At 46.8% G+C, this 10306-nt stretch overlaps 2 protein-coding genes and 1 long non-coding RNA gene across 3 annotated transcripts; 2 read left to right on the forward strand and 1 right to left on the reverse strand.

Moving 5' to 3' along the window:
• Window positions 1–1392: 1392 nt before the first annotated feature.
• On the forward strand, window positions 1393–2869 carry nkx2.2b (NK2 homeobox 2b). The gene is made up of 2 exons (XM_029849604.1): window positions 1393–1616; window positions 1803–2869. Exons 1-2 carry the CDS (start codon window positions 1427–1429, stop codon window positions 2324–2326), a joined length of 714 nt encoding a protein of 237 aa, XP_029705464.1. The 5' UTR covers window positions 1393–1426; the 3' UTR covers window positions 2327–2869.
• Window positions 2870–4249: 1380 nt separating this feature from the next.
• LOC115252965 (uncharacterized) lies at window positions 4250–7338 on the reverse strand. Its single transcript, XR_003891262.1, has 3 exons — window positions 7216–7338; window positions 4463–4527; window positions 4250–4317 (listed from the first exon to the last, which is right to left on the reverse strand). It is a non-coding gene; the product is annotated as an uncharacterized lncRNA (long non-coding RNA).
• Window positions 7339–8416: 1078 nt separating this feature from the next.
• On the forward strand, window positions 8417–10073 carry nkx2.4b (NK2 homeobox 4b). The gene is made up of 2 exons (XM_029849596.1): window positions 8417–8963; window positions 9252–10073. Exons 1-2 carry the CDS (start codon window positions 8540–8542, stop codon window positions 9884–9886), a joined length of 1059 nt encoding a protein of 352 aa, XP_029705456.1. The 5' UTR covers window positions 8417–8539; the 3' UTR covers window positions 9887–10073.
• Window positions 10074–10306: the final 233 nt, after the last annotated feature.

A 10306-nucleotide genomic window follows, 5' to 3' on the forward strand; every position in this document is an offset into this window, starting at 1 on the left:
CCACTTTGGTGTCGCTCCTCTCTCTTTAGCACACGTGTGTGTGTGTGTGTGTGTGTGTGTGTGTGTGTGTGTGTGTGTGTGTGTGTGTGTGTGTGTGTGTGTGTGTGTGTTGTCATGAATGTGTAAGTGAGCCTATTGATGACAGCAGTCTAAATACCATGACAACAACCAGCAGCCTCACATGTATTTCCACTGTGTGTGTGTGTGTGTGTGTGTGTGTTTTGCATCCTGCTGGGTGGTCGATCTTTGCAAACACACGACGAACTGATCGTCACAAAGACCGCACAGCCTGCACATTTATCCCATTTATTCCAACTGAGCACTTTATAATAGAAGCGCGCGCGCGCACACACACACACACACACACACACACACACACACACACACACACACACACACACACACACACAAACACACACACACACACACAAATAGAAAAAAAGAGTTACACTTTACCTGAATGAAGTTTTCAAATCAATATCAACATCAGCTGTGAGGAGAATAACAGCATCTCTGAGCATAATTATGAGGAAGTAAAAGAAATATTCATTGAAACATTATTCAACAAATAGAATGTTGTGGCCCTGCAGGATGGAGGGATGAACCAGCACCAGAAACTGTTGTTCTTCACAACGTAAGGGAATAAATATTACTAAACCCTTTTGTTTTCTCTCTGTATTCCTTGATCAAAAGTTCAATCATATTTATTAGACACTTCAGCAGATTTAAGAGCAATAAAGTTTCTTGATTTGAATGTCTGTTCCCGGCGAAATTAATCCTCAAATTATTAAAACACACCACATATTTGGCAAAACTGCACAAAGTTTTCAACAGTAGCTAATCAATAACTATATCATAGCGTTAAAAACTAAAAGTAACCGGGTGGCGAATTAGTCATATATTCGCGACCGGCGCCACCTGCTGGTGGACATGAGGAGTTCAGGTCCTCGAGAGTAAAAGAGCAAGAAAAGAATCAAAAAAGAGAAGAATAAAAGACAGATTAAGCCACATGATCTCACAGAGCGCGTGCGTGTGCCCCATCAATTTCTCAGAGTAGTTTAGAAGAGGTTTCTAAAGAATAAAATACTTGAATCCTATTTTCGCCCTTTTAGTGCAGGAATGATGAAACGATTCTGTTTGTTCCGCAAGTGTGAAAGTGTGAATAATCTTTCACTTTAGTGCTCCATCACTTAAACCTTCACCTCCTCCGAATCTCCTCCTTCCTTTCCTTTAACACTTGACCCTTCAGAACCCTCCAGGACCCTACAGGACGCGCCCCCGGACTTTAAAGATGGGCGGAGGAGTCGAGGCAGCTCCGTCTGCTCCGCCTCGCCCTCATTGATGGACCGGAACCCGCCGCAGTCTCCACTTAAACCGCGGAAGGTCCCGGAACTTTCCTCACTTTTGTCCCCGCTTAACGCGCGTCATGTCTGCGAAAACTGGATTCTCGGTTCGTGACATTCTGGAAATGCCGAACCAGAGGGGGGGGAACGGTTCTGGGACCAGAAAGTCGGAAGAGGACGAGACAGAGGAGGCTGCAGAGACGGGGGAGGTGCAGAACCTGAGATTTATGGGCCGGAGTTTAACCGAGCGCGACAGGTGGATCCGCGAATCCGGTAATCTGCCCCAGAACCTTCCATCCATCCATCCATCATCCATCCATCCATCATCCATCCATCTGAAGGTGTTGATGGTTTATTCCCCTCCAGAAAAAAAATGTTTTCCAGCAGCATCTTTCTGTTCTTGTCTTTCGGGTCCAGTCTGTTTAGAGTAATCGGATTTCTCCTCCTGTCTCCCTGTAGTTCAGGCTCTGTCCCCGGAGTCCACAAGCGAGTTCAGACCTCCTGGACTCCGTACAGAGGGGGCCCCTGTCGCGGTCCGCAGCCCAGCGCAGAAGAGCCGCGGCCGGAAGCGGCGCGTCCTCTTCTCCAAGGCGCAGACCTTCGAACTGGAGCGGCGCTTCCGGCAGCAGCGCTACCTGTCTGCCCCGGAGAGGGAACACCTGGCTGGGCTCATCCGTCTCACCCCGAACCAGGTGAAGATCTGGTTCCAGAACCACCGCTACAAGATGAAGCGGGCCCGCGGGGGGCAGAACCTGGACGCGCTTCAGCTGCTGCCGCCCCGCAGCGTCGCCATCCCGATCCTGGTGCGGGAGGGGAAGCTGTTTGACAGACTGACAGCGCGGGACCTGGAGGCGACGCTCAGGTCCGGCCTGGGTCTGCCTCTGTGCACCTTCTCCCCTCTGCTGCACCCCGGGTTCGGGCCGGAACAGGCCGGGCTGCCGGGGGTGCAGCAGCTGGCGCACATGCCGCCGTGGAGCTGGTGAAGCAGGCGCGTCCCCGGAGGACACGAACAGCCAAGTCCACGTTAAAAATGTCTTATTCACGCACTGAAATAAAAAGACACGTCCATGTTTTGGGCGGAGATGCGGCCTGTCGGGAACATTATCGTCCGCGCGACAGTAGGTATTTAAAGCATGAGAACATTTGCAGCAGCCAGAAACTCCTGATTACTTATTTAAATGGTTTCTGTCTTTTTGGTGACGTCACGGTGTTGCTGTTGGTTTTAACGACGAGACGAACGTCGAAAACTTTCTCACAATCTGTCAGAAAAGACGAAAAAACCTCACTTTCTCGTGGGTTGTGTGTTTTCTGTCACTTTAATTGTTACGTTTTATACATTTATTTATAACCTTGAGCACTCAGATGATTTGTAAGCTGGATATTTATGGTTTGAATAAAGGTTTTTGTGTCTGACATAATTTGATCCTGCAGCAGTATTGACGATCAATTTCTGTCTTTATCAAATATTGATGGGAAATGTGACTGACGTTTAACATTTAACATCGTCATTTGCATCAAATTTCAACTAAAATTTCAAGAAGAGAAAAAAATAACGTCTATTTACAACATTAAATGTGTGGATTTGTCAGAATTTGAATCCCTGTTGGAATGTGGTGACTTTCATACTTGAGTTTTACATTTACAGTGATTTTATTATTTTATTCTGAATTTGTCCAACTGTCACTGATCTGAGAGCAGCACAAATATTCATAAGGTTTTATTTACCTTTTATTCGGCAGGAATGAAGGAGGCGATGAAGGAGAAGAAAAATCAGAGGATGTGCAAAAATAAATCACTCACTTTTGTGAGCTGAAGGTTTGATTCAGCTTCATTAAGTTTTTTTTTTAAATGTCAATTATCCGCAGCAGATTCACGCGCACCCCCGTCACTGCGGGGGTGCGCGTGTGCGCGTGCCTGTCGGTGTGTTGCTGTGTGCCAGAGGTCAGCTCATCTGAGAGGATGATGCTGGGGGTCAAAGCTTTGACAGTTATTCAGCGAGGATGAGAAAAGAAGAAGAAAAGGATGAAGCAGCAGAAGAAGCGCGGAGAGATTATCGGACTAATCTGCTGCTTTTATTTCTTTCACTTTACAGAAACTTCAATTATTCATGTGGCAGAAATAATCCGGGTCAAAACATTTATATGAAGGCGGTCGGCGTCCGTCTTTTACATTCATGGAAATAAAAAAAAGACATTGAATTTTTTGTAACCATATAATAGTCAATAGATGAACTGAAATTCGGATTAAAAAAATATCAAATGTGATTCTTAATGGTTTGAATGTTAGAAGCAAAATTCCCCTCTAATAAATGGTGGAATAAAGCCTTTCAGAGAGAAAGAATAAAAGATTATTGTTGTCACACAGCAGTGTAACAGGAGGAATTATGTGGAAGCCAAAATACAAAAAATGTAAGGGTAATTAATTTAAAATTAAAGAAACAAGCAACAAGAAAAATCAGAGGTTTAATGTTCAGAAAAGAGTGACTGAAATAAAGAGGAAATGTTCTCAACGATTTTACTGACGTTGATCAAAATTCTGTACCAAAAATATATTGTTTTTTATTAATGTTATTTTAGTATTGGAAATTCAGCTTAAAGGACATCTTTATGAATCAAGTTTTCCAGTAAAAATCAACACTACACATTTTACGCATCTTTCTTTTCTTTTGTAGATTTGATTAAAATTAATTTCTTTGGGTTATGATAATTATGAATGTGATTATTTTTGTTGTTGATTTTATCATCCTTGATTTATCCAATAATATATATTTGTTCAGATTTTATATATTTACAGACCGGTGGGTCGTAAAGTCGCGCCTGCAGTGACACAGATTCACCTGCAGGTGGCATCAGATGACAAACGGACACCGTTTGGGTTCCGTCAGCAACGTTCAGGTGTTACTCGCAGATTGTTGTTTATTTGAGTTGTTCAGATGGTAAAGTTGCCGTTTGTGGACCGAAGATTATGACTCAATCTGGAAAATAAAGCTCCTTCTTTTCAAGGTCAAACTGTCACATGAAGATGAGCAAAGATAAAAGACGAGACCTAATTCAGCAAATATTCCGAACAAAGGTTATTTTTACAGTGTCTGTAAAAAAAAAAAAAAACAAGAGACTGACCTCCCCAACAGGAAAATCCGGAGGAAACCCCGACCAGGACCAGGTTCATATGAGGGTCCCTCTTGCTGTTGGGGGATAGCAAAGGAGAGCGAAAGGGGGTGAGGGGAAATGACCACTTCCTGTTGAAAAAGACAGGAAGTGTCAGGTGTCGTTTCACCTGACAACAACATTTACGGTTATTTACACTGTAAATCTGAAGTAGACTGACCCCTGGGTGGCGCCCCAGAGCTACCCTGTTTGCACGCCTCTCTCTCTTACATACACACACACACACACACACACACACACACACACACACACACACACACACACACACACACACAGCTGCTAAGTGGTGCTAGGCTGCACACTGATGATTCCTGAAGATCACTTCAGGACGAGTGACCTTTGACCTCTCTCTTCCACTGTAATAGTCAGTCATACAAGAGACCAAAATGGAGAATAAACACGAGTCAGGAGCTGATTTCAGTCCCCGTCTGGCCTGAGAACCAGAATAATATTCATGTTTTTACCGCTGACAAGCGTTAAAAGTTTTCAACAAACTCTAAACCACGCTTAAAGTATCTGAACAGCAAATTGTTTAGGAACATTAATTGGAATCCTGTGGTTGTTCTGCTGCCTCACAGTGAGGAGTTAAAGGACCTTTTTCTGTTTGAGGAGCCAGCTGGTCTGGACTGGCCCCCGGTTTAAGTGGTTGTCCTTTTAAGAGGCCTCCAGGGGCCCCCAGCTGCCCGTCCTGGAGCTCCTCTAGGATTAAAGACAGGAGACACAGGAGCAGCAAAAGAACCCACAGGAGAAGGGTCGGGTCACGCTTCACCTGAGACCAAGGACAAGAACCTAAACAAAGAAACAGGAAGTAAATCTTTAAATCTGGCAAAGGCGGAGGCCCAGAAGGGACAAACCGCGTGGAGGATGTGACTCAACCCGATGTGATCAAGTCTTTTTAAACCATCAACCAAAGTGCAGATCACCAAAGTTTCTAATCCTGATGGAATTCAATCCCTTGAACATCTTATTTAATCTCAAATCAGATTATAACTAACTATGATTCCTGATGGCCCAGTGACCAATCAGGAGTCTCCTCGCCCTGTAGCTCCACCCACCCACAATAAGATGTCTTTGTCTTACTGATGATGAACTTCCTTTATAAGAATAATAACAAATAATGAAGAATCTGTCTCCTATAAGAAATAATGTGGCCAAAATCTAAAAAAAAATCAAAATGTTCTAATCTTTAAAACCCTCCTGTTGTCCTCAGGTAAAAATGACCCGCCACTGCATTAAAAACCGAGAGAGAGGTCTTCTCATCAAAGCTTGCCTTCACGCCCACTCTAGTTTCATACCTCCCAAAGACAAACAAGAATGTGGTTCTTCTGAGCACACTGCACACAGACGGTGACATTAGCGAGCGTGAGGACAGGAGGCCAGTCAGCATCCTGGTGTGAGAGTCTGGCATGGAAACGCTGAAGAACAAAGACTGAGAGTGAAGGGGAGGCAGAGCGGAGCAGGGGCAGGGAGAGCGGAGCAGGGGCAGGGAGAGAGGAGCAGAGGCAGGGAGAGAGGAGCAGAGGCAGGGAGAGAGGAGCAGGGGCAGGGAGAGAGGAGCAGGGGCAGGGAGAGAGGAGCAGGGGCAGGGAGAGAGGAGCAGGGGCAGGGAGAGCGGAGCAGGGGCAGGGAGAGCGGAGCAGGGGCAGGTGGAGCGGAGCAGAGGCAGGGAGAGAGGAGCAGAGGCAGGGAGAGAGGAGCAGAGGCAGGGAGAGAGGAGCAGGGGCAGGGAGAGAGGAGCAGGGGCAGGTAGAGCGGAGCAGAGGCAGGGAGAGAGGAGCAGGGGCAGGGAGAGAGGAGCAGAGGCAGGGAGAGTGGAGCAGGGGCAGGGAGAGAGGAGCAGAGGCAGGGAGAGTGGAGCAGAGGCAGGTGGAGCGGAGCAGGGGCAGGGAGAGAGGAGCAGAGGCAGGGAGAGTGGAGCAGAGGCAGGTGGAGCGGAGCAGGGGCAGGGAGAGAGGAGCAGGGGCAGGGAGAGAGGAGCAGGGGCAGGGAGAGAGGAGCAGAGGCAGGGAGAGTGGAGCAGGGGCAGGGAGAGAGGAGCAGGGGCAGGGAGAGAGGAGCAGGGGCAGGTGGAGCGGAGCAGAGGCAGGGAGAGAGGAGCAGGGGCAGGGAGAGAGGAGCAGGGGCAGGGAGAGAGGAGCAGGGGCAGGGAGAGAGGAGCAGAGGCAGGTGGAGCGGAGCAGGGGCAGGGAGAGAGGAGCAGAGGCAGGTGGAGCGGAGCAGGGGCAGGTAGAGTTGAAAATTCCTGAGGCAGAGGGACAGGAGGGAACTGGGGGAATGGAGCTGTGACACTGTGCTGCAAGTGTAAGAAATATATCTGCAAAAGCTGTGCACTTGCATACTGCCCTCCATGTGCTGATTAATTGAATGGGTTATGTTATTTTTCCTATTTTTGTATTGTACATTGTCTTAAATTGTTCACTGGAGAGAAAAAAAGAAGACAGAAACTGAGTCATTGGGATGATTAAAAATGCATTCAAAACTCCTTTTTGCACATTTTTTCCCCTTTTCTTAAGCTATAGAAATACAAGTGAAGAGGGAAAACTCAGGTATTAACACATTTTGTGGTGAATAACAAGTTGTTTCTTCAAGCAAGATGAAATTTGGTGTTTAAAACTCAATTAAGCTGCTTATATTGAGGATTTAGTGAAGACGGGTCATTTTGACCCGGAGGACACAGAAAACGAGGACAACAGGAGACAACTCACCGGCGCTTCCGGTGTCTCTGAGGCCGAATAAAGACAGACGGTGTCCGAAGTCCCTCCCAGATCCCTAACTAGTGCACTAAATAGTTCACTCAAACCAACCTCTAATGTGGTGAATAGGGAACGGGGCACAGCTTTAAGCGCGCACGTTAAAGTTTCGGGACGCGCTGCTGGGAAAAGGGTCTGTGACGTCATGTGATGACGCGAACAAGTCGGCGGCTGATTGGCTGCTTGAGGGAACCAATCAGAACCTGCAGAAACGCGACTAGTTCCCCAAGTAGAACCAGAGTGGAATAAACGTCGCAAATGTTCTCAAACGTTTTGGATCAAATTCTTTCGATAAATACATCTGGTGGGGATATATTTAAATGTTTCATAAGAAAGAAAATCATTAAATCAGTCTGTTTAACTCACTTTGTTCCACAATATTTGTGTTTCCGACGTTCAAAAAAAAAAAACAACTAAAAATTAAAACATTGATCTAGAAAGACAAACCACATAAAAAAGAAATGTTATTTGAAGATATGGACTGGGATTGGCATTAATACAGTTATCTACTAAATAAAATTTAAGATGCAAAAAAAAAAGTAGCCTTATTTAGAAAATGATTATTAATAATTATTAAAATAGTTACTCTGGAATGGAGTAAAACATTCTGAAAACAACAGATAAACAAGAAAAATAAGATTTTCGTGGTATTTATGAATAAAAAAATAAATTATTTGTGATGTGAAACTTCGATAGTTCCGATTATAAATCCGATAATGAAAACCAAAGTTAATTCAAAATTACGAAACAAATTCTATTTATTTAATGGCCCCGAAGAAATGAAGCGCTTTAAAAGGGGAAAAAAACAATTTAATAACAGGGCAAGGTAAAGGCCTCAGGTGGGAAACATCTGAGATCTCTCAGGGAATTTTCCTTCATGGAGCTGAAGCTTCTATCCAGAAAACCTTGAAACACCAGGTGGGTCCAACCAGGTGAGTTCTGTCCCCCCAAAAGTTTAAGAGAGCAGAGAATAAACACAGATTCCATCACTGTGAGGAGTCGACGCTGCCTCCACATTAAAGTTTGTGGAGGTTTTTAATGTTTGAGTGGGGATGAAATCTTTTTTTTTGTACCTCCAACATCAGCCGCCTTTGTTGGCTGCTGCCCGCGTCGCTCCGCCCCTCCCCAGTGTCGGAGTCCGGCGGGATAAGGACGAGCTGGTCTCCTCCTGCAGCCGATCAGCTGGACCTGTTCAGGGAGGCAGAAGCAGCAAGAAGCCGGAGGGAGGGAGGGGGAAGCAGGCAGAGCCGACCTCACAGAGCCCGGGAGTGGCCGCATCATGTCCTTTAGCCCCAAACACTCCACTCCCTTCTCAGTGTCCGACATTCTGAGCCCGATGGAGGACAGCTACAGGCGGTTCGGGACTATGGATCCCGCCGCAGGTTGCTTCAGCTCCTACCGACAAGCGCAGGTCTCTCAGCCTGGTCTGCAGCATCAGCAGCAGGTGCAGCAGCACCCTCAGCAGCCACATCTCCACCACCACCACCACCACCACCACCTGTCCTCATCTTCCTCCTCTTCCTCAGCCGCCGCCGCTCTCGGACCCGGTGGGGCCTATCACCTCCCCCACGGAGTGCCGCAGTTTTCCGGTGGCTTTTGCAACGGCGGCATCGGGAATGTAGGAGAGCTGCCGTCCTACCAGGACACTGTGCGGGGTGGAGGAGCAGCCTGGTACAGCAACCCAGAGCCCAGATACCCGACAAGTGAGCGCAAGTCCGGCCTCTGACATCTCATGTTGGGACGCTGAAATTAAATTTGACTTAATTTTTTTTTTTCCAAATTTGAGAAGCTTTTTAAAGTTTTTAAATATTTTAAATGTGGTGATAAATATGATATATTAAGAAGGTAATTTTAGGTTAACCTTCTTAAAGGTTACAAAAACAATTTCATTTTTAAATACTTTTAAATTGTAATAGACATCATTTTAAAAAAATGATTACAGGTTCGGTTCAAAATCATGTTGGTAATAATGTCTTTATTTTCCCGTGAAGTTTCCAGATACATGGGGCCCTCAGCCGGGATGAACATGCCCGGGATGGTGGGCGCTCTGGCCGGGATGGACTCCGCCAAGTCCATGGTGACGCTGCACGCCGCGCCGCGGCGGAAGCGCCGGGTGCTCTTCTCCCAGGCGCAGGTGTACGAGCTGGAGCGTCGCTTCAAACAGCAGAAGTACCTGTCGGCCCCGGAGAGAGAGCACCTGGCCGGACTGATACACCTCACCCCGAACCAGGTCAAAATCTGGTTCCAGAACCATCGCTACAAATTGAAGCGGCAGGACAAGGACAAAAGCGCGCAGCCGCTCCACCAGGACGCAAACGGCGGGGGCGCGGGAGGACTTCAGTGTGCGGGGACAAACCGTTCCTCCTCCGTGTCGCCGGTCCTAAAGAAGGGCGCCAGCGGGCCCCATCAGACGGGAAACCGACAGAGCAGCGGCGCGGAGGTGCTGAGCGCGCCGCCGCAGCGGCAGCTGAACACGCTGTCCTCGGCGGATGAGTTGGAGGACCTGTCCCCCAGCCCGCCGCTCGGCCTGCACACCCACATCAACATGACGCAGACGGACGCGGCGCTCATCGAGTACACAAACGGCATGATTAGCTCCAATTTACTGTACGGGAGGACGTGGTAGGTCCGCGGGAGCGGCGGCTTCGGACCTTCTGGCGATTTCTGAGGGAAATAATCCGTCATCTGAAGACTCGAGAGACAAAGTGAACTGTGAGCTTTTAGAGCTCCCAACATTTCTCTGCCTCTTCAAAATTAACAGTTTCAAACGACTTTAGAATCGTGGCTGCGCGCAGATTTAAAGTAGAATTTAATTTGAGGGTCGAGGACGCGCTGAGCTTCCACAAATTAAATTATTGCAGCTCTGTAAAGGAAGTGTTGAAATCTTAAGGTTTCCGACGGATGTCAGCAATTATTTGTTACTCAGATTTTTTGTTTCCAGTTCTGAATAAAATATTTTCATTTTCGACATTTCAGTGTTTTGGTGGTTAAATTATTATTTTTTAAAATAGAAAATAAATTAAGTTTATGGAATATACAGTATTTT

The sequence above is a fragment of the Takifugu rubripes genome, chromosome 16, assembly GCF_901000725.2.
Source record: "Takifugu rubripes chromosome 16, fTakRub1.2, whole genome shotgun sequence".
In the NCBI taxonomy this organism is placed as follows: domain Eukaryota; kingdom Metazoa; phylum Chordata; class Actinopteri; order Tetraodontiformes; family Tetraodontidae; genus Takifugu; species Takifugu rubripes.

Bases quoted from the DNA above. Each gene is read 5' to 3' on its own strand.
- nkx2.2b (XM_029849604.1), top strand. From the start codon at position 1,427: ATGTCTGCGAAAACTGGATTCTCGGTTCGTGACATTCTGGAAATGCCG. The intron at 1,617-1,802 runs GTAATCTGCCCC...GTCTCCCTGTAG, and splicing joins CAGGTGGATCCGCGAATCCG to TTCAGGCTCTGTCCCCGGAG.
- nkx2.4b (XM_029849596.1), top strand. From the start codon at position 8,540: ATGTCCTTTAGCCCCAAACACTCCACTCCCTTCTCAGTGTCCGACATT. The intron at 8,964-9,251 runs GTGAGCGCAAGT...TTTCCCGTGAAG, and splicing joins AGAGCCCAGATACCCGACAA to TTTCCAGATACATGGGGCCC.